Source organism: Perissodus microlepis, chromosome 7, assembly GCF_051167445.1.
Source record: "Perissodus microlepis isolate ML-2025 ecotype Zambia chromosome 7, ASM5116744v1, whole genome shotgun sequence".
Classification (NCBI taxonomy): Eukaryota; Metazoa; Chordata; class Actinopteri; order Cichliformes; family Cichlidae; genus Perissodus; species Perissodus microlepis.
The window spans coordinates 56,625,764-56,647,484 of NC_140467.1; the positions used below are offsets into that span (position 1 = coordinate 56,625,764).

Here is a 21,721-nt window from a genome sequence, read left to right on the forward strand (position 1 = left end):
ATCAAACACATAGAAAGATATCAATCTGAGGGAATATGCAAATATAGTTATACAATTGTATCACTTAGATAACAGTGATAATTTAAATTAAAATGCTATGTGTGGGGAGCACATGTGAAGACAATTGAAATGGAACCACTATTCTAGCTTCAGGAATTTCATTATATGAAGAAAGTTGCTGCAGTTGGATGTTACTTTCTGAATCAGGACAAGGTTTTGGCGAGAAACAACTACTTAGAAAAACCTGTCAGGTTGGAATATTGTTAAGTATGCATCAAAATTATTAACCAAACAAAGATATGTTCCACTCGCAGAGTGTGGAACCATGCTCACAAGACTATGTAATTTGTTGCATAATAGTTAGGGATAGTTGCTGCTGCTCAAACTTCATCCAATGTATTGTCTGCTGTGACTTAGGGCTACAAAATTACATTATTTTAAAAACATACTTATCTTGTATTAAAAAAAATCACACAGAGATTTGTTTTTTTGTAACTGAGGGCTTTTATTTTGAACATTTCACATTTTTAAAGCATACTAATCTTCCAATAAGAAAGTTTTATTTTGAAAATCTGACACACCTTGTCCCTCCTGTTAGTCATTGTCAGGGTCTGGGACTGTTACCTTTGTGCACAACTGCGTGTATGTGTGAGAACGAGGGAGAAAGGTCAGGAGTTATAAATAGCAGCTTACGCACATATGACCTGAGGTGGAATTACATCATTTTTTCCAAACTATAAATATTTGTGCTTCCCATACTTATATATCCATACTCAAAATCACAGACAGCCTCTGAGACACTGTTAGATGGATAAATAACTTTAAATAGGTTGAAATGTGTGTGTGGAACACACTGAAATGGAGGCAAATGACATGTTGCAGCGACCCCTAAAGGGAGAAGCCGAAAGAAGGGGATTAGTGGGAGACGTGTGTATATATTTGAGCCTGTATGGTTTAGAGAAAATCCAAAATATTTCTGAAGAGCGTGTGAGAGAGTAGATTAGGCAGACATTCAGGATGGACTTCTAGCTGGCACACCAAACAGGATTCACTACAAAGAATGAGCGGTAAGCAGGTAAGCACTGATCATCTGGCCATTAAAAGAAAACAAACAAGCAAGTAAATTAAATTGCTGAATCATAAATTGCCTGAGCAGCAATACCACTGTTGTAGATCAAAAATCTGGGAACAGGTGGTGTAGAAGACTGGGCTTAGGTAATATCACTGATTGCAGGTTAGAGAACAGGTGCACCTCCTGGGAGCTCTCTGGACCATGCTTACTCCTGAAAAACAGTGGTTAGTTCCAGCCATATATGCACTCATTTACAGAGATAACCGAGAGAAAGAGATAGAAAAAGGGGAGATAGATAGAGGGCAGATTGCAACCTGGAGGATGTGGAAACGTGACACATGCATGGTCTCATCAGGAGAACAGCCACAGGAAGGCGCACGCATACTGCTGCAATGCATCTCAGCCCAAAATTTAAATTTAAATTTGGATTTATTTGTGTGAATTCAGCACTCAGAGGGATGGTGATTTTTGTTTGCACTGGCCGCAATGATTCATTGAATATTTCGAATAATTCGATTATAAAAACTTCTCGACACAAATCCTTTGCCTCAATGCTCCGTTTAATGCACGGCTCTGTTATACTGCTCCTAAATAGTGTGTGAATAAAAACTGTGACAACATTAAGCCCACACAGCCCCCAGTTTTGAACAGAAACACTGATAACACAACAGCAGCAGTATTGATGACGCTGGCACAGTTTAATGCGGAGCCGGAGTCAGTTTACACATCGTGGTGAGCTCAGGTAGAGCTTTACTGGGAAAAAGCTGCTGGAGTCCTTCATCTACGCACCTGATCAACAAAACTCTGACATAAAGAAAAGCAAACTTTGTATAGCTGCTCCACCAACCAACATCTGTTTTACACAGAGAGAAATCTCCAGTAAGTCTCAAAAAGTTGTATTAAAATATGCAGATGAACTATTATCCCAGCCCATTGTTCCTTCAGTGGGCTGGTTTCAGTCATTATGCAAATGTACTGTTTATAAGATTGGGGAAACCTGCAGTCAGCTGAGACTGAAGCAGGGCTCGCAAAATTTCAAAATCCCTGGTAGCCCTTCGGGCAGGGACTCTTCAGTTTTTGGTAGCCCAAAATAAATTTAAGTAGCCCGAATAAAAAAGAGAGCAATTTTTTGATTGATGTTTTGTTTCCGTTACAATATTATACATTAAAGTATAATATTGTAACGGAAACAAAACATTAATCAAAAAATTGTTTAAACACAAATTACAACATTGTATAAAAATTACAATCATCAACTCAAATACTTGGTTCTAATTGAACAGAAATTTCTATGAACTTGTAAGAACTGTGTAGGACATGAATCAGTCTGTGTCAGATCCTGAATTTGAAATTTCCACTGAAGTCACGGGAAAGAGGCAAGTGGAACCAAGATCGAGGCCATTTGCTTTTTGAAGTTTGCAAAGACTGCTAAATTTTGCCAGTGGTAGTTCACTCTTTGCAACATAGTACGCTGTTCTAAACAGATTTTCAGGTTTATTTTTAGTATGTTATTTGCAATTGGTGTTTGTTCTGGGAAAGATATTGCAGACTGAGCAATAATGCATTTCTTGCATTTCTCATGGGTTCTAATGGGGGCCTTTCTTAAAATGACTGGTCCCAGTAACAAAGGCGCTTGTCGACTCAGAAATCGAGGGAAAAGCAACAACACACCCGGCAGAACATTATGTTATTTACACGGGTGCACATAAGTGGTCCGCATGTGCGCATTCGCTGTCAAAATAAAAGACGCGCACCAGATAAGAAGTTGCAACGCGCGTTTGCGTCCATATAAAAGGCACTGTTTTTGTCCGCTAGAGTGGGATTTTCACGGCACATTCTGCACCACACCTCTGTGCGTTCATCATTTTTTTTGAAGCCAGCTCACCTCCTGCAAACACTTTTCCGAGAATACGCGCTTCTTTTGTGGTTCGGACTCCTTCTGACATTTCTTTAGATGTGGAGGAAAACCAAAGTAATTGCTTAAAGGAGTTTGCTTCTTCGACATCTTTAACAGTTCTAAACAATTGTCTGTCCTCCAGAAAATCTTATGTACGCAAACACGCGTTGCAACTTCTTATCTTGTGCGCGTTTTTTATTTTGACAGCGAATGCGCACCTGCGGACCACTTATGTGCAGCCCTGGTTATATAGCTCATCATATCGCAGCCACAGAAATTCTTTTGTCCATGAAACCATAAAGCTGCACTTTCTTTTTGCCTTATAGTCTGATTTGTCATAACCTTTCCGTTTTGTGGTAAGCTTTTCTTTGGCTGTCACTTCTTCACCCTGACCTGTCTTATTTGGCTCAGCAGAACTAAAATATATATCCTGCTGCTTTTACACACGCACTCACATAACGCTCAGCGATTCTCTGCGCGATCAACCTCTCACATGTTTAAGCTTGCTGCGGGAGATTTCACTTGTCATGTTTGCATAGTAAGCTAACGATTGATAAGACGATGTCAGAGGAATTGGTGCGCAAATTATCATCACTCACCAATCAGTGCTGTCGCTCTCTATACACAGTTCCCGCGATTGCAAAGTGAAAGCAAAAAACAAGCGCAAATTCAAACACGATTTCAATATGTCACATATTGACAGTGGCTCACCGATGCCAATGACATAATTACCCAGCTACATTTCCGAAAGAATGCAAAAGCATTGAAATATATTTTCCTATGATAGCCCTACGGGCAGGGCAGAGACAGATTTTGGTAGCCCGACTGTAAAAATCGCTAGCCCCGGGACGTCGGGCTAGCGATTTTGCGAGCCCTGTGAAGAAGTCACTTGGATGAGTGACCAAACGTTTCTCCCACTGAAAACGCTACATCCAGATGAAGATAATCAACTTTTGGAAACATGGTCTAGTGTACATCATGCCCCTCTTTACTATCACCCCTGTTTGCTTCCATGTAAAATCGGACAGCTGCTGTCAGCCATGATCAAGCTGTGATCAATTTAAACATAGTATCAGACTAAGTTAACCCTACGTCCAGATGAACAGAATCAACTTCTGGAGATTTACTTATCTGGATGATTGAGCATGCATCAAGACACTAGACCATATTAATTTCAAGGCTTTCATAAAATTTTTCAGATTGAAAGTGAAATAATATAAATTGCATTAATATTTAAATTATAACAATAAAAGCTCTTTTACAAGCAAAAATAAAATAAAATAAAACACACATGGGCAGTAAAACGCTGGGCCACTGACCTGAGGGTTGTTAGGTTGGACACTGATGATTGGTGTGGAAGAATAGTGGCTCTATTCTGAACCCCACACCCTGGCACTAAGGGAAAGCCCATTCACCTTTAGGAAAAAGCTATTTTCTGCCATTTGTATCTGCCGTCTCATTCTAATAGGGTCAGCAAAAAGATCAGGGCTATATTAACTTATATATGGTGTTTCTCAACAACCGTCTGGTGGCAAATGGCTGCATAACATTTAGGACACAACAACTAGTAAGTTTGGTACCAACTAGTGACAATAGCGCAATTAGTCGTCTAGTCGCACACATCCCTAATCTTACTTCATACGTCTTTTGACCCAATTGGTAACACAAGTGCTTCCCTGTTTTATCAAAGTACGACTAAGGAAAAAGACCTGCTAATAATCGGGACCTAATACCTACTGCCTAAAAATAGAATTTTTCTTCTTCTTTCATTTTTAACGGCAGCTTGCATCCAACGATGTTGCACTACTTCCATCTCCTGGATTTTACTGCTACATCACTTCCATATCTTTAGATCCTCTTGATGAGTCCAGTATTTCTCAAATAACAAGCTTCTTTGGCCAACCTATCTGCTCTTTCATTACCCACAATACCTATATGAGCGGGAGTCCACATTATTACTATATTTTTGCTTTTTCACACACAAAATCTACGATTTTTCAATGCTTAACAATGCTGACAATGAATCACTATTATTACTTCTGAAAATCTGTCTACCACCCGTTCTAAAGCCAACAATATGGCACATAACATAACATAACATAACTCAAAAAACTGCCACCTGGCGAAATCACTAATGCGTATGACGTATCACGATCTACGTGCAGGCACGTCCGTGACGTAACTATAAGAGGGCGCCCCGGTGTTGGCGGCGAATTTAAAGTCTCGGTTGGAGGGCTGCGATCCAAATAGTCTTGCACTTTTCGTGTAGGATCGTATTTGATTCGAGTTAAAGGAAATGCCAGGCGACAGGTATCGTCCTCAGTGGTTCTTACTTTCTGTTACTAAACATATTTGAGGTATAGCGGTGCATAAGTTATCTCTCAGATGTGTTGCACATGTGAAAACGAGCCGCCATCCCAAGGCTAGCTTGGTGCTGTTTAACTGTCCCGACTCAAAACTGTGCTTTTCATTTCTAAAGCGGTGTGAACAAGGCGGTTTTTATGCGAAATTGTGTGTTCAGTAGACAGTCAGCGTAGTTAGTGTAAAACTGTACCGATAGCGCGCTTTCCCTCCACGCCTGTCAGCGGCTCTTTTCTTCCCGGGGTACACAGTGTAAGCTAACCGCAGGGCAGGAGTGGACGTCCTGGACCACCTGCATGTGTCTGTGTACTGAAAGACAGGAGACGGTGTCTGTCGTTTGGTTTTGCAGTCAGTTTGCGCGGTCACTCCGCTGGTAGCTACATCAATATGGCGGGCATGGAGGGGTTCTTTAGAGGAAGCTAGGCCGCTAAGTAGCCTTTCTGTGGGGTGTCTGTGTAATGATGAAGCCTTGTTTAACGATGCCCACATCTCTGATTAACCTCTGCTTCCAACAGTGTCCCACTGCAGGATCGTCCCTGCCTTAGTCTGCAGGACTCCATGCTGACTCAGCCCAGGAAAAGCAAGTCCAGAGGCATTCTTAGCGAGGGCCTGGACACTGAGTGCACCCCAACAGATTTCATCCTGCAGTTCACACCACCGCGCAAGCAACAGCGGCTCTTCAGCAAGGGGAAGGAGAATGACAGCAATCAATTTGTTCTTAGCAGGAGATCAAGGAGGAAAGACTCCTCACCAAGTAGGAGCAGATGGTTTTCTGATGTTTAAGATGAGGACTTTCACCTGTGATCAACTTAACTTTTTTCCCTTTCTCCTTCCCTCTGCAGACATTTCATGGGATCAACTACCAGACGAGGTTGTTCTTAGGATTTTCTTCTGCCTTCCCCTGCAGGACCTCGTCAGAATATCTATAGTTTGCAAGCGCTGGCAACGTTTGGCGTGAGTCATAATGATCATTAACAAAATTTCTGGCCCTGCTTCTTCCCGATTAAAATGTTTTTTTAAGTGCAGGGCGGATCCTAAAGATTGAGTTTGCATACTTCAAACCACGCCTCTGGTTCTTTCTCACATCTGTGTGTTTAAACTCGTGACACTTATCACAGTATTCAAAAATATGGAAATCTGTGGCCCTGTGGATTCCTCCTTCCTCCTAGTTCATCCATTAAACAGCTGTCACAGCTACTTGCACACCATCACATTCGAAAGTATTAAATTCTGAGAAACTGGTAGACAAACGAGTTTGTGCTGCTTGATATTCTCAATGACACACACAATGAAACCCACATTCACATTTAACAGAACGGGTTGCTGTGTGCAGGTTATTTACTGCAGGCTGCTGTAGGGGTTTGCCTCCATGACACCTCTTTGCTTGTGCATTCATCACAGGTTTGACGAGTCTCTGTGGCACAGTGTGGATCTAGAGGGGATGACCCACACGGCTCTGGCTCTGCAGCAGGTGCTGAGGACTGGCATCCGCAGACTGCGCTGCCCTCGCTCCTTTGTGGAAGAGTTGCACTTAACAGGCAGAGGGTTAGTCACATATATCGTGGTGTGTCCTGATTTTCTTCTTCAGTGGAAGACTTACTCTGAGTTTTCCTTGCCTGCAAAAATCTAATGAAAACTATCTAATGTCTAACTATTTAATTTTCCTTCACACCAAAAAGCTCTAAGTATTAAGTTCTGTGGCACTTATTAAGTAGAAAAATGCTCTTTTCTTTCTTTTCCATTATACAGCTCTTTGCAGGTGGTTCAGATGGATCTGTCAAGCTCAATCATACCAACGTTGGCTCTGGAAGACATCATCTGTCGCTGCAGACTGCTAGAATGTCTGAGCCTGGAGGGTCTGCAGCTCTCTGACACCATCATCAGGTGAGATTTGAACCATTTGCTACTGATTAGTGCAGCAGGGATGTCACTGATTCCCAGTGTCTTTGCAGCTGCTTTTCTCTTAATAAAAAATATGTCTGAGCTTTTCCTGACTTCAGATTCTGAGGGAAACATGCCTTTGTCTGAAAAGTCAGTGATGCTGTTTGTAGTAGAGCCTCATCAGAGATGGAAAAGTCGTGCTGTAACTGTCGATTGTAAACTGGCAAAACACTAAATTCCTCTCAGTAAATGCATTTTCTGAATGTGTTTGAGCCTTAAATCTGTACTGTGTGTTTGGAGCTCATGTTTGGGTGTATTTGTTAATCTCTTTTACTCAGCTGTCTGGCAAAGAACACCCGCCTACAGGAGCTCAACCTCAGCGGCTGCTCTGCCTTCTCTGCTCCTGTGCTCGCTAGGATGCTTAAATCCTGTTCCCGGTCAGCTGCTCAGTCCTTATTTACTTTGTAACCACAGTTTCAATTTCTCCTCTGCCTCAGATTTACTAATGCAATTATTTTGTGTTTCAGTATACAACAGCTGAACTTATCATGGTGCACCTTTGATAATAATCACATAAAGAGCGTCGTTGATAATCTGAGTTCTAGTGTTGCACATCTCAACCTCAGCGGTTACAGAGAGAGCCTCACCCTAAATGGTGAGTGGTGGAGATCTTCAAGTCACTGATTTCAACACTAACAAACACAGCTGGTTTGTCCTTAATGATGTAACACAGAACAAACTGCATAATGATACAGTAATTTGATTCACTTGACAGCTTGAAGGGTAACACTGAGGGTGCATACTGCTGAAGTGAAATTACTGTAGTTTGTGAAAACTATATATAGATCGATCTAGATATAGACCTATATCTTAAAGATTGTTTGAGTTGCATCATTCTGACGTGTGTCTGTGTTATTTCTCATTTTTAGATGTGAAGGTGCTGGTGGAAAAATGCCCCCAGATTAAAACTCTAGATTTGAGGTAAAAGTTTAGTCGTTGTTCTATGTTTGGTATTTAACTGTGGGGTTTTTCTTTAAGTTGTCTCGTTTTATTTGCTATTGCAAATTAAATTGTCATGGTTGGAAAAATGTCTTTACTGTGGCCACAGATGACTGCAGCTTAAAACCTGTTTCTGTGTCGCAGTGATAGCGCTCTGCTGACAGCTGACTGCTTACCTGTCCTCAAACAACTCAAGCACCTGCTGCATCTGTCCCTGAGCCGCTGTTATCACATTCACCTTGCTGCTCTCACGTAAGTTTTTGTCTGCCTCCCACCTCCATCCATGTCACTGCTAGTTAGTGTGTCCCATCTGATTGGATCTTCTAGCTTATTTTTTATTTTTTTTGCCACAGGTATATAGATATTTGTTTGATTGTTATTCAGATGGAAACGCACTGTCTGAGGTACTAGTAAAGTAAACGGATGATGATTACAGCACTAGTCTGTTTGGTAACTAGTGCTAGGTGTGGTGTTCATTTACAGTTTGATAAACTCTGCTCTAACCTCGAGCTCTATATTTGGGACTTGTTTGCATGAGTGAATACTGAAAACTAAATGCTGGTCTAGATTTTATTTGGGGCCTAAACGGGGAAAATCTGTTAAATTTCATTTATAGTTTTCTAAAAAGAATACAGAATCATATTTGAATAGCTGAAAATCACGATTAATACTTTAGCTGGTGTGATTGCAGTGACGTGGGTATAATGTTCCCTGTGCTGAGCCAGCTGGATGTGTTTGGGCTGGTGCAAGATAGCCAGCTGCCCTCTCTGAAGAGGGAGATGCCTCATGTGAGCATCAACTCCAGACCTTTTTCAAGCATCGCCCGGCCCACACCGGCCAGCAGGTTTGTTGGATCCACCAGCGACCGCACCATGTGGAACAAGAAGTGTCGACTGCGGTTTGGACTGTAACAACCATGGCTCCTTATTTCTTTAGTCCAGTTAGTTTGTAACGCAGAGAGTTTTGTCCTGCAAAATTCCAATGCATTCAGGTCTGACCTGGTGTGCAGTAATGGAACAATGTTTCAGTGTTTGCTGCTAAAGAATATGCTTTCTAGCCTTGCTTGCACATTTGTGTGATCTTAAATGCAGAGCACGCAAGCTTGTGAAGAAATGTCAGGGTTGTGAAGTGAAACGTTACATTGTTTTAGGTTCTAATAATGTGTTAATTCATTTAAAAAATGTATTAAGCATGGTTTACAAGGGGGTAAAGTGATTTAATTGGCTAAATACTCTTATTAGTTTTGCTCACTAATATCTGGAAATCAGTAAATGCATAATGAAGGTATGCTAATGAGGCATTTACTGTGCTGCCTAAATGATCACAGATCTTTTGATAAGCTTAATGATTTTAAAACTCTTCTATTTTAGAAAAGTCAAATATTGACTATCGTCCAAATAATTTTAACTTGTAATCCAACATTTATCAGTTGCATCCTTACCTCCAGCTGTCGACATTTAACAGTAAAAGTGTTTTGTGTGTGTCAGCTGTAAGAATGAGAGAACATTTGATTTTATTAATTGAACCAGTTTTAATGACAACTGATATGTGTGGATCTGTCTCAACACATTGTTGCTAAAGAGACTACCTTTTATGGTCTTCCATATAATCTGTGTTGCTTGCAGTAATCAAAGTAGCTCAATAGAGTGGCTGTGTTTGCCCTCGTGTCAGCTTTAACTCTAGAGGAACATGTGAATGACTTATTTTCACCTCCGAGTCCTTTCTCATAAACCACTTTAAACTAAAAGCTATTGAATTTTTCTGTGGGATTTATTTAACTTAAGGAAACTTAAGATAAGGAAATGTACAGTTTGTGCCACATGTTTATGTAATGCTTGCCTCTGTAGCATCAGTGGATTATTAGATCAATAAAGATGCGATTGATGTTCAAATGTTAAGTTTGATTTAAGTTTTAAAAAGTATTGCTTTTCCTGTAGAGAAATGAGTTGTTATACATTGTCCAGTTTTAAGGCTTAAAAGTATTTTGACAGTGAAGAAGTAAGCAGATATTTTAGATTTCTTGTACTAAACTTGAATTTGATTGCTACTTGTATGAACCGACAGGAGTGAAGAGATGTGAATAAATTGAAAACCCTGAAAAATCATAAAACACCTATTGGAGATCCCAAAAGGTTCATTCTGTTCATCTGGATCGTGTTTTCAATGTGAGAAATGTTTTCTCACTCATCCGAGTAACTTCTTCAGTCTCAACTGACTGCAGGTTTCCCCAACCATATAAATGGTACATTTACAACACATACAACAGTACATGTGCAGTTTATAAGGTTGGGGAAACCTGCACTCAGCTGAGACTGAAGAAGTTACTCGGATGAGTAACAAATAGGCCTCGGCTGTTTCCCATGATGCACTGAGTATTTCTTCTTTCCCTCTCTCTGTGCTTACGAACCACTCTGCTCTTTGGTTCGGTTTTCTTTCCCCTCAGCCCAACCAGTTTCAGCAAATTGCTGCCTCTCCCCAAACAGTGTCAAAGGATTCTTCCTGTTAAAAGGGAGTTTTCCTTTCCCACTGTCAAAGTGGGAAAGGAACCACCGTTGGGGTTTTCTGTTTTCTCCGTAATATTGTAGGGTCTTTACTTTACAGTATAAAGCGCCTTTAGGCGACTGTTGCTGTGTTTTAGCGCTACATAAATAAAAGTGAACAGTGTACATTTGTGGGTATGGCATCAACTGTGACATACTTGCAGTGCTGACAATGCAAGAAACAGATGATTTTCTTGTGCAGTTACAGCAGACTGACTAAAATGGTACACTGTGCAGATGATTAAATGCACTGAGCATAACCAAATGTATCAAGGGCAAGGGAAGTTGCTGCAGAGGGATAGTTTTTAGCATTTCTTCCAGCAGACAACTTCTCAAATCTGATTGATTGGTGGTTTTTTCTTTTTTTCTTTTCTTTTTTTTTTTTTTTTAAATTAAGGATGACTCCTCCCACAATTTGGACCATTATTTCAGCCTCCAGATTTTTAATTATTGAAAATGATAAATTTCCTGTTAAAGTCACAACGAAAAACAACCTGCTTGATACAATGAAGACAGGAAGGTAATAAGATGAGCTTAATGGGGGGGGGGGGAAAACAAAAGCAGCACACAGAAGCACTTGTAGTTCATTTCACTTTATCGAGTTCCAAAACAAAACACATTCCAGTAGAGTGTGTTTCCATAGGGAAACTTGCCTTTGGCATGGTGCATGTTACACTTTGCAGATAACTTTTCAAACAGAACATGGTTTTTGCAAGAACGCTCCAAGTCAAGAGATTTGTTGGGTTAAAAATAACTTTGTATCCATCAGATACTGTTTCACCTATAACTTTAGCCATGCCCACCACAGACAAGACTGTTTCCTGTCTTAGGTGTCAAGAAACAGCCCCTTTAACTCTACCAGAGGAAAAAAAACCAACCCTTTAAACACAGAGTTCTCTTTGCTGCACTACATTTTTTTTCTTTAAAACTTACCGTTCTGTGTGGCTCAGACAGCTAGGAAAAATAGACACTATATTCCAAAAATATCTTTACTCAGCAAGCCGCTGTGCTTCAAGTCCTCTGCATACATTTACAATTATAAAACTTACAGCGGAATTGAATATATGCTTTGAAAGGACAGGACTGATGAATCTAGATTTTTCTCTAGTGTTAACGAGGCCCTGAAACCAACAGAGAATGTCTCCTGGTAACAAATACTGTACCAAAGCCAGATGTAGCATATCCCACAGTTGGCCACAAACTTAGGTTAAATGCATTAGTGAATGTTCTTTCAATACCATCAAGACATCCTGTAGATTATTTCCCCATCAATTTATAGGATAGTAGATAGTAGGATGAGTAGGAAATGTGGATTAATCCACCACTGAAGACAGTTGGCTAGTTTATAGTATTGGCTGATAATAACTTAACACAACATATCCAGATATAGATATATATTTAAAATGGAGTGCTTTGAGTGGTCTGTAGGAACAGGAAAGAACTTCATGCTAGTTGTGCCATCAGTATATATGTCGAGTGTTAAAAAACTGTTTTGTTTTGGTGGGGTGTTAAAAACCCTGTCACAGTTTGACCAGCAGGGGGCTTTGCTTTCACAGTCCTCTTAGCACTGCGCATCACATGTAACAGGAACGCATCACAGAGCCAGACGGTTGTGCAGTAAGTTACTAATCAGTTTGAAAATAATGATTCCTTTTAGCCTACATAATATATATAGAGATTGGAGATGTAACAATTAATGTAACATAGTAAAAAGCAAAAATTAAAAACTGAAATACCAATTGTCATTAGATACATTCAATAACAATTGTGTTATTGTGTGGTTTTGTACATTTATGGTTACACTCTCCCCACGTTCTTGCACTATTATTTTATCTTCAATTTCCCAGAAAGCTCCTCACATGAGTCAAGTATTTTATTATAATCAGTTCAAGTTATGCTATCAGTGGTGATAATCAGGAAGTCAAAGTGTGACACTGTCCTAGTTGTAATGCATGTATAAAAAGAATCATCTGATATATCAATATCAGAAGTTTGAACTCTTTAGAAATCTGCAGCCATGTTCTGTTTAAAGGTTTTTTGTGTATTCAGCAATAAATTATAAACTTGAGGCAGAGTAATTTGGACTTGTTGACAACAATAACTCTGAATAACTTTGCCCATATTCTTAAAGCGCACTCAGTAGTGTGAAACCACATCAAAATCTTTGTCCTGTTTCAGTGTGGGGCAATATTCACAAACAGTCTGCTGGATCAGTGTAGCCTTTATGTCTGACGTTTCCAAAAGACTTCAGGTCTACAAAGAGTTTTTACATTCTTTCATCTTGGCCTTAGTTTCACTGCTCACTTTAGGGCTTGTGCTGATATACTGTAAATATAATCAGAAACTGTATCTAAATAATGGATCATCATCTTTGTAGCTTGGAATAGTGACACAAATATTAAAAATGAAAAAGTGTAAATGTTTTTTTTGTTTCTTGAAAAATGTGTATAATAAAACAAAAGCAAAGGACAAATACTTCCCTTCGAACACATCCACTTGTGAACACTGTTAGCTTGAGAGATATTCAGACTTGTCTCAGTTTTCTAACACAACAGTCCGGAGCTGGTCCTCCTCGCTCATGCTGATTGTAGCGATAGCACCATCGTTGAATTCAAAGGAAGTCCCACCATCCACCACCATGCAAGCATCCCAACAGCGGGAACGGACACACAACCTGAAGGCAGAAAAGAAAAAAAAAACAACCCCAAAACAATCAAAGGCTTCAGTTATAGCACAGACTCATCGACGTTGTGCTCTGCCTGAGACTGGTGATCACCACTGACTTTGTGGCAAAGCCTCTCTGTCGACTGCTGGAGAAGACCCTGTTCACGATGGGCTCCCTGACGCTGTAGAACAAACGGTTGTCATCTGGGCTGAACACCAGAGACTTGTTGTATTCCTCTGTAACTGCTCACACAGGCACAAGAGCAAGATAAAAAAAAAGGCTATAAAACAACACAAATCAACAATAATGACAAGAGAAATAGGAGCTCACCTTTTTCAATTAATTCTTGGTTAAGGGGGATATCCAGACCTGACTGGGATTTCCCTGGAAGAAAATAAAAAGGCATTTAGGAAACAAATTGGGTTTTATGCATGCAAGGACCAGTTACAATCTACAGTTCCAGAACAGTACAATAGAGGCCAAATATAATCTAATACATTTTGGATTCCAGGTAAGTGAGATCACTGCAGTTTGTTAACTTTTGTTTTGAAAATTTGGGAAGTTTAGCATTAACCTTACTGGGTGTGTTATAGTTTAAGTGAAAGGTCCTCAGCATAACTAATAAAATAATACCAGGTTTTATTCTTTTTCTCCCCTCTTAATCCACATGCTGGTGGAAAGTGGACCTTTTGTACCTCCCCTTATTTTCTGTCATGAATGCTGTTCCAGTGGTGGACACCAGAGTTATTAGAGTTTTTCATTTTCATATTTTATTATTTGGACTTTTTGCTTTTAATTGAATTTAGTTTCAGTCAGCTTCCAGAGTGGAATGTTTAGTTTTATTTGTTTCAGTGTCTTTTACATTATTATTCTATGAAGTGGAGAGTCAGAGGCAACATTTCTTGTAGGCAGGCAAGTACCAATAGAATCTTTACCAGACTAACACATACTAAAACTGAGGCTCTTTCCTTTAACAACATAATTTCAGTTGGTTTTAGCGTCAGTCTAGTTTTTATTTTCCATTTTTAGTTTTAGTTTTTATCTTAGTTTTCGTTAACAATAATAATAACCTTGGGTTACCCCTGTCCACAGTTTTAAGTTATGAGGTAAGTGTACGTGCTTTAGCCCTAAAAACTCCAGACAATTTAGTATGTACGGATCTGTTTGACACTAGAATGTGCAGTATGTTTACCTCAGGCACACAGCTCTGGGTAATGTTACACCCACCTGCTGTTTAAAGCTCCTGCTTACAAGGGTCAACTATTCAGAAAAAGATGGTTAAAGGGAAGGGTGGCTTTAGCAGTACAACTGCCAAGGGGTCATTAAAAAACAAAAATCATGTAACTCTAAATAAATAAATAAAAACTGAACTTTATATTTAATCAGTTTGTGATTAATAAATTTAAAAAATCATCAATATATCATTACAGTTTTATTCATCACAGTGAATTTTGGGGTGTGTCAGAGCAGTGGGGGAACCATAGCTGAATTGAGGAGGTGAAGGGCTTCAGACCGGGTGGTTGACAGTGAGTAAGAGAGCGGCTGCATCGGGCAAATAAAGAAAGTGGTCTTTTTCTTTTTCAAATATACACAAATTGTTTAGATTGACAACCAGGCAAATGGAACTACACATTCTTCTTGAGAGTTTAGGTGTTACTATTTTGCTGCATTTGCTGATAAGCAACATTAAGACAGACACATCCTGCAAGTCTCTGCCTGCTACTCTGCAAAGTTATGATGATATCTGAGTAGGGATGGGTATCAATTCCTTGGAACTGTTTGCCATTTTTGCAAACGATTCCCTTATCGATTCCAGTCGCCCCGAATGACGTCACCACGTTGCGGAGCGTCATTTACCTGGCAGGAAACATGGCGGCTTAAACGCTCAAAAGTTTGATTATACTTTACGAGAACGGATGACAACAGGGCAACTTGCAAAGTAGATATTTAATTTAAGGGAGGAAACACTACGAATATGCAAAAGCATTTGCTCACAAAACACGCGATGACCTTAAATGAATGTCGTGTTTTTAATTCTGGTCCGGACTAGTGAATCTCAACCCAGCAGCAGCGGTAACGTTTGCATGTCCTCTCCCGTTAATGCGGCAGGTAAATAATCAACTAACAGTGCATATTATGTTAGCGCGATCTGCCTTATTGCAAAACCTGCCATTACTGTGCATTTAGGTGACCATGATGAGAGAGACAGACAGAGTCTGGCTGGCTCAGATGCTGGCAGTTGTCGCTGCAGTTTACCGTTAGCGTCTCCTTTCAGGCCAGGATAGACGAATGTCACCGAGCAGTGACTAAGTTTGTGGTAAAAGGCTTGCACCCATTTGCCACAGCAGATGCCCTCGATTTTCGGTAAGTGAATGTGTTTAATTGTAGGCAGGGACATTACTGGATATTCTTGTGTAATTGCTACAGAATAATTTATGTTATACTTTGTTATTGCTACAGAAGAATATTTATTTTATTATTTTACATTTACATTTTTTTTCCTGGGGACCCTGTGACACCCCATTGAAGAGCCGTAGGCTGGATCTCTTAAGATCTCACTGTTGGGTTTGTAAGGCCATGTTACTCCTAAATTTCTATCTTGTTCAAAGAGAAGATATAAAACAAAGTTCTAAGCTAATCGACCTTAGTGTTCTCCTTTTTTAAAAAGAATCGATAAAGAATCGAATCGTTAAACAGAATCGAAAATGGAATCGGAATCGTGAAAATCTTATCAATACCCATCCCTATATCTGCGGGTCTTGCACCTCAAAATTTGCACATGTACAGTACGTACCAATTTTTAGAACTTCTTCCACTGCTTGTTCAGCAAGTTTATTGATGTTGTATGACCTGTGGAGCACAAGAGAGAAGATCGTGAGGGAGCTGACAAGTGTAAAGACACGATTCTTTTCATTCTTATTTGTAAGGCAATATCATGCTTTACATCAATGGCTTTCATAATTTATAGGAAAAATAAAACGTGACAAAAATAAAACAATATCTAAGTAAAAAATCAGCATTTTTAGTAGTAAATCACAGCTGGGCCAATATAAATTTTATATCTATCTGTGTGTTTAAGACTTGCTTGCATCTCCTTTCAATGTTAGGTGAAGTTTAATAATATTAATCTGAATATTAAAAGCTCTTCACAGACCAACCAAAGATGAATCAAGTGTTTGGAGCCAACTAAGAGAAATTTACTTAAGTTTGGTTGATCCACACAACGTGATAAAGGCCCACTGGCTATTATTACTGTGCAGCTGTGCTCATACAGATGTTACAACCTAGGTTTTTCCAGTGACTTGAAACTTTTCCCATCACATCACACTTTTTACAGTCCAGTAAGTCCAGTATTTGCTCACTTATGTGAAGAGACTATGAACCTATGAGGTTCATTTGCACCTGACTCAAGCATCAAAGCTTTAAATGGTGCAGGAAGAGCTATTCCTGGTGCAGGAAGGTGATTAGGAACTACTTTTTTAAACATTTAAAGTTGTTTTGTGTACCAGGCTTTGGATCCTGTTCCTGTGCAAATGTTCAGTCCAGAACTCTTTTGTTTTTCCCATGGGCCATCATCCACGGAGATCTCGTAGTAGGAAGCCCTATGGAGCAAGAGGTTAACATGGGGTTTGAAGGATTTTAACTTCACCCTGTGGTGGACAGAGATTTTTCCTGATGAGTGCTGGAAAAGCGTGCAGCATGCCAGTGAAGGGACTGAGGATTTATGAAAATTACAATATGCAAACATGCTTAGATGGGAGTAAGAATCTGTTTCCGTGATTAAGGTACCTGGAAGACAGAGATTCTCCAATGAAGATTTCATTTAAGCTTCTAACAGGGAGAAGGCTAGGCTTGTAGAAGGTCTCATGTAGTGTTCCTGTCCCTAGAAAGAGTAATTGAATTGGGAAAAGGACGCAGGGAAAGAAATCAAGAAAACATCAATATAACTCCAATCTCACGCCATGTTTGCCCAAACTCAGGATTGAATGACACTGGAGAAAAGAGACTGGATCAGACCAGCATGCTGAGTGGGTCGTACTGTTTAAGTTGTCCATGGAGGTGAAGCGGTGAGCTTGGTTGTGCTGCTCCAGGCTGAGCTGCTGTTCGTGGAGGTCCACTGGATTGGGATTTATTCCCGTGCCCTCTAAGTGCAGACGGATCCTCTGACGCCACAGCCACCTGAAGACAGCCAGGGAAATGTAAGGGGACGAGATCTGCAGTCTCAAGAGGCGTTAGCCTTGTGTGTGCGCCATTTCTCCATTTTCTATATTTGTCTCTGAATCCTCTTTCAACCACTTTTATGAGAAGAGGAGGTCTACTTTGAAACATAACTACAGAATCTGAGGAAATAAAACGGTGACACTAAGACAGCATCCCAAATATCACCATATTCATTTTTACTGGACACTTTTACCAAAACTCTTGACAGTGGGCAGCAGTGAACTCTAGTAGCAGGACAGTGTAAATGGATTTAGGATATCCGACTGAGTTTGACGACACAGCTTTGGGGTGTTAGACATCGTGTGACTTTTCCCCAGACACACAGATTTAAACTCCTGAACTCTAAGCTAATGACATGTCAACAACTCCATGGTGTTCAGTACGCTATAGCCAGCAGCAAAGAGTTATGGACTATTTTCTGTACAACTTTGAACATAAAAGAATACACTGGTATTAGTTAATAACATAATGCAGTTGTCAGGGCCTTCAATACAGACACAATGATACAATTTTGCATTTTTACCTCGCAGAACCACAGTACATTTTAAATCAAACATGTTATTAAAGTGCAGAGTTTTCACTTTAACTCAAGGTACTTTACACTTTAACAAAGGTATTGCATTAACTGTTTAACTACACTCATTTCATACACATTCCCCCATTTCCATTGGTAAGTTACCTGATTTAAAAGCAACTGTGGTTGTGCACAGAGGCAAAACTGCAAAAATTCAGCCCCTGTCCAAATACTTATGGACCATAACTGTAGATTGTCACTACTGAGCCAGAAAAAGCTGCTAACATTGAGGAAGGCGTGAGAGCAGTCAGCATTTGTAGATAAAACTACACACCTGAACTCACCACGGCACAGCTTCTCCAGTGCCTCTGGGAAGGCACGAGTGTATCGCACAGGCAGGCACAGATGACCTTCTGACCTTCAGTAGAAAGACAAAACTTCAATATACTCACCTGGAAATGTTAACCAGCAATCGGCTGGCTTAAAATTTCAACTTATTTAAATACTTACACACCACTGCACTGAGAAATTTACATTAATGACTTATTGAGTTTTTCAATAAAACACACAGTCTTTATTATTGTGGACCTACTATGCTTTTCATTTACTTTCTGTTGTGTATATATACACACTGTTCCAACAGTGGATGTGGCCAAAATTTCAAAGAATGAAGTCAGTGTACTTGCAAATAATTATTGCGAGGTTAAAAACTCATGGCTGCTCTAAATACTCATTTTCAGACAGTTTTTCCCTTCTTCTGGCTCTGCGACAGTGAAGAGCCCCAATACATGTAAGACAGAGGATGAACTAAAGGGGCGGACGAAGGTCCAGCATAACGATAAAGATCGTCTCCAAACCATGCAGAACTACTGCTGGAGGACAAAACGATCACGCTATTTTAAAAATGTTGATGACAATGATAAATTCAATCAATACACATGGCTTATCGGGCCAATAGATGTTCTCCCTCTCAACCCTGGTACCAGGGGCAATGGGGTTCAACAGGTTAACGTGGCTCTAATACTCGGCCGCACCCAACAAGTAACGCCGAAAAGCCAGCTGCTCAGGAAGAGATAATACAGGTCGCAAAAAGTCAAAAGTGCAGAAGTCGTTCAGTTTCCTCCATTCAGACTGAGCACAGATGGACAGGTTAAAAAAGACACAGCACCGACAGGTCCTGACAAAATTCAGTAAAATGACACACCTCTTTCATTACTTTCAAAAATATGCAAAAGAATGTCTATTAAACTTGAAACCGTGAACAGGCTAGTCTTCTTAATTGGAGGTACAGGTGCAATTATTCAGATAGAATACATTAGTCTCTATGTCGTGTTTTTACTTGAAGATTTTTAGATGTAGACTTAATTTACATTTTTTTTATGCCTGCACTGTTAAACAGTACAGCACAGTGTTATACTGCCAGTTAATTTGAGTTAATTGTATTTTTTAATGCATGTAAAAGTAAAGTAATTTCCCCATGTTTCAGGTAATTGTAGCCTATTAGTTATTAATACTTTTTCTTCAACTTTCAATTTGTATTAAAACAAACAGCTAGCTTAGAATACTAACATGTACCTAGATCTATATCAATAATTACCAAAATTGTTTAATAAAGAAAAAAAAACATTAATAGTGATAATAATTTTGTCTACATTGCCCAGCTCTATGCAGAACTAGCCCAACAACAAAAATATGGAGTTGTACACTATCATAATAGGTCCACTTTAATTTAACAATACAATTCATATCCAACAATGGTCTGTTCTGTGCTTTACCTTTCAGGGTCTGTGTTAACTCCAACGACTGGTTTGTCTTTGCTAAAAACCTTACTGGCCACAAGTAGCATTGTTCCATCACCTAATAAACAAAAACAAAAAAAACCCCACACAATTCCAGTTACTGAACTTGGATTTTGTTAAAGAACAAAGAAAGTGAAAGACAAGGAAGAACCTTTTATTCTGTGGTTATTACAGTAACAGAATATATACTGGTAATGACCATATAAGCTGTTATTGATGTTCTACATTTACAATGAATTACTGTCCCAAGCAGACAGCTTTGTTGTACAAATGATACCTAGGATGACAAAATATTCCTACCTCCAGCAGAGATAATGGTATCTGCCCACCGCACTACATCTTCATTGTATTCTCCTCTTTTTACCACTTGTACAGTAATGCCTTCTCTCCTGAAAACAAACAGAATACAAAGAGAGTCCCAGCTGCAAACACTTCCCATTTCTCTAAGAAACATTGCTGTTGGACGGTATCTTACTGCAGGCTCTTCACAATGTGCTCCACATTGCTAGTGTGGATGTTGTGTCTTTCCAGCAGGCCATTGTAGCTGGAGCCCTTCATAGCAAGCTGTAGAACACAGATTAAGTAAAACACTGGGTGAAGGGTAGAATGTAAAGTGGCGTGTTTGCTTTGTGGTAGTCACATGAATGCAGTCTTACCAACTGCTTTAGATCTTCTTCAAAAACTCCTGCATAGCGATACCGCTGCTGTTCAAACTCATACCGCGTAGTCTTTGTGACCACTGCTACCTTTTCTGGTTTGAACCCAGCTTTCGGTTGTGGTGATGCGCTGCACAGTGAAGCGTGGAGGGGGCGAAGAGTGTTTCCATACAGCAGGCTGATGGCTCGACTCCCGTGGCACAGCACCGAACGGCGAGCCATCCTTATTAAATGAACCTACAACCAAAAACTTCACAAAGGTCCGGTTAGAGTTACTCAGGGTCCTGCGTAGTGCAGCTGTTAGGGAGCGCACATACTGACTCTTGTCAGTACTCGACAGATGTTTCACAGTCAGGTGAGATCCACGCGCACACAGCTGTCAAGGACGGTCACCACCACGCTCGCCCCGTGTTGGAAGATAAGATTTAACTGTCCGAGTAAAGTATCTCCTCAGAACAGCACTAAAACGCCAAGAACAGCAGTAACCTTGCTGCTAACTAGTGATTCTTCTAACCATATTTGGCAGAACCGGACTTTTCCAGCTGAGCTTAACAAGCTAAAAGTAGCTAGCAGCTTGTTCACAAGTCGTTAGCCTGTCTGCCTATCACATCTTTTTCACTGGACTAACTGTTGTCGCACGCCACATTCAAGCCGTGCTACGCTCCAAAGCTCCTTAAACACGAGATAACACCCATAAGAAGGTGAATAATACGCGACAACTTAGAAAACAGTGGAAGCACAAACCATGCAACCGGGCACGTACTCAGGCTGTGCGTGCGTACGTACGTAACGTAGCATCTGATTGGCTGGTCGAAGGGCCTCGGTCCAGCTGGAGGCGGGTCTGGCCTGGGACAAAAAACAAACAAACGCATTTCTTGGTGTAAGCGCCCCAGCATGAATGATCAGTCAAAACAAAACAGACACACACTCTAGCTATCAGCAGTGGCTCATTGTCAAAGCAGCTATTTATTTGACTTGAATCTCTCTCTAATTATGTCAATATGTAATTATGATTAGTAATTTGATTGGGCAATTAATTGTGAGTACTGAAAATGACCAATGGTCAATGCTTAATCTGCAGGATTTATGGTCCCCCAAAATTGTCCGTCTTCGTAC

The 21,721-nt window shown here is 40.1% G+C and overlaps 2 protein-coding genes across 3 annotated transcripts; one reads left to right on the plus strand and one right to left on the minus strand.

Moving 5' to 3' along the window:
* Positions 1–5,152: 5,152 nt before the first annotated feature.
* Positions 5,153–10,345, plus strand: skp2 (S-phase kinase-associated protein 2, E3 ubiquitin protein ligase). The gene is made up of 10 exons (XM_084936181.1): positions 5,153–5,279; positions 5,846–6,084; positions 6,173–6,284; positions 6,732–6,875; positions 7,080–7,214; positions 7,550–7,648; positions 7,739–7,866; positions 8,141–8,192; positions 8,355–8,462; positions 8,902–10,345. Exons 1-10 carry the CDS (start codon positions 5,266–5,268, stop codon positions 9,119–9,121), a joined length of 1,251 nt encoding a protein of 416 aa, XP_084792307.1. The 5' UTR covers positions 5,153–5,265; the 3' UTR covers positions 9,122–10,345.
* A 982-nt stretch (positions 10,346–11,327) lies between these two features.
* Positions 11,328–21,391, minus strand: nadk2 (NAD kinase 2, mitochondrial). 2 transcript variants are annotated; one of them, XM_084936180.1, is made up of 12 exons: positions 20,606–21,391; positions 20,425–20,513; positions 20,250–20,338; positions 19,926–20,007; positions 18,485–18,568; positions 17,455–17,594; positions 17,205–17,298; positions 16,922–17,017; positions 16,210–16,265; positions 13,746–13,799; positions 13,534–13,657; positions 11,328–13,424 (listed from the first exon to the last, which is right to left on the minus strand). In XM_084936180.1, the coding sequence occupies exons 1-12, from the start codon at positions 20,825–20,827 to the stop codon at positions 13,286–13,288; spliced, it is 1,269 nt and encodes a 422-aa protein (XP_084792306.1). In that variant the 5' UTR covers positions 20,828–21,391; the 3' UTR covers positions 11,328–13,285. The 2 variants fall into 2 exon arrangements, with proteins under 2 accessions (XP_084792306.1, XP_084792305.1); XM_084936179.1 differs by having other exon boundaries at positions 16,922–17,065.
* Between the last annotated feature and the right edge of the window lie 330 nt (positions 21,392–21,721).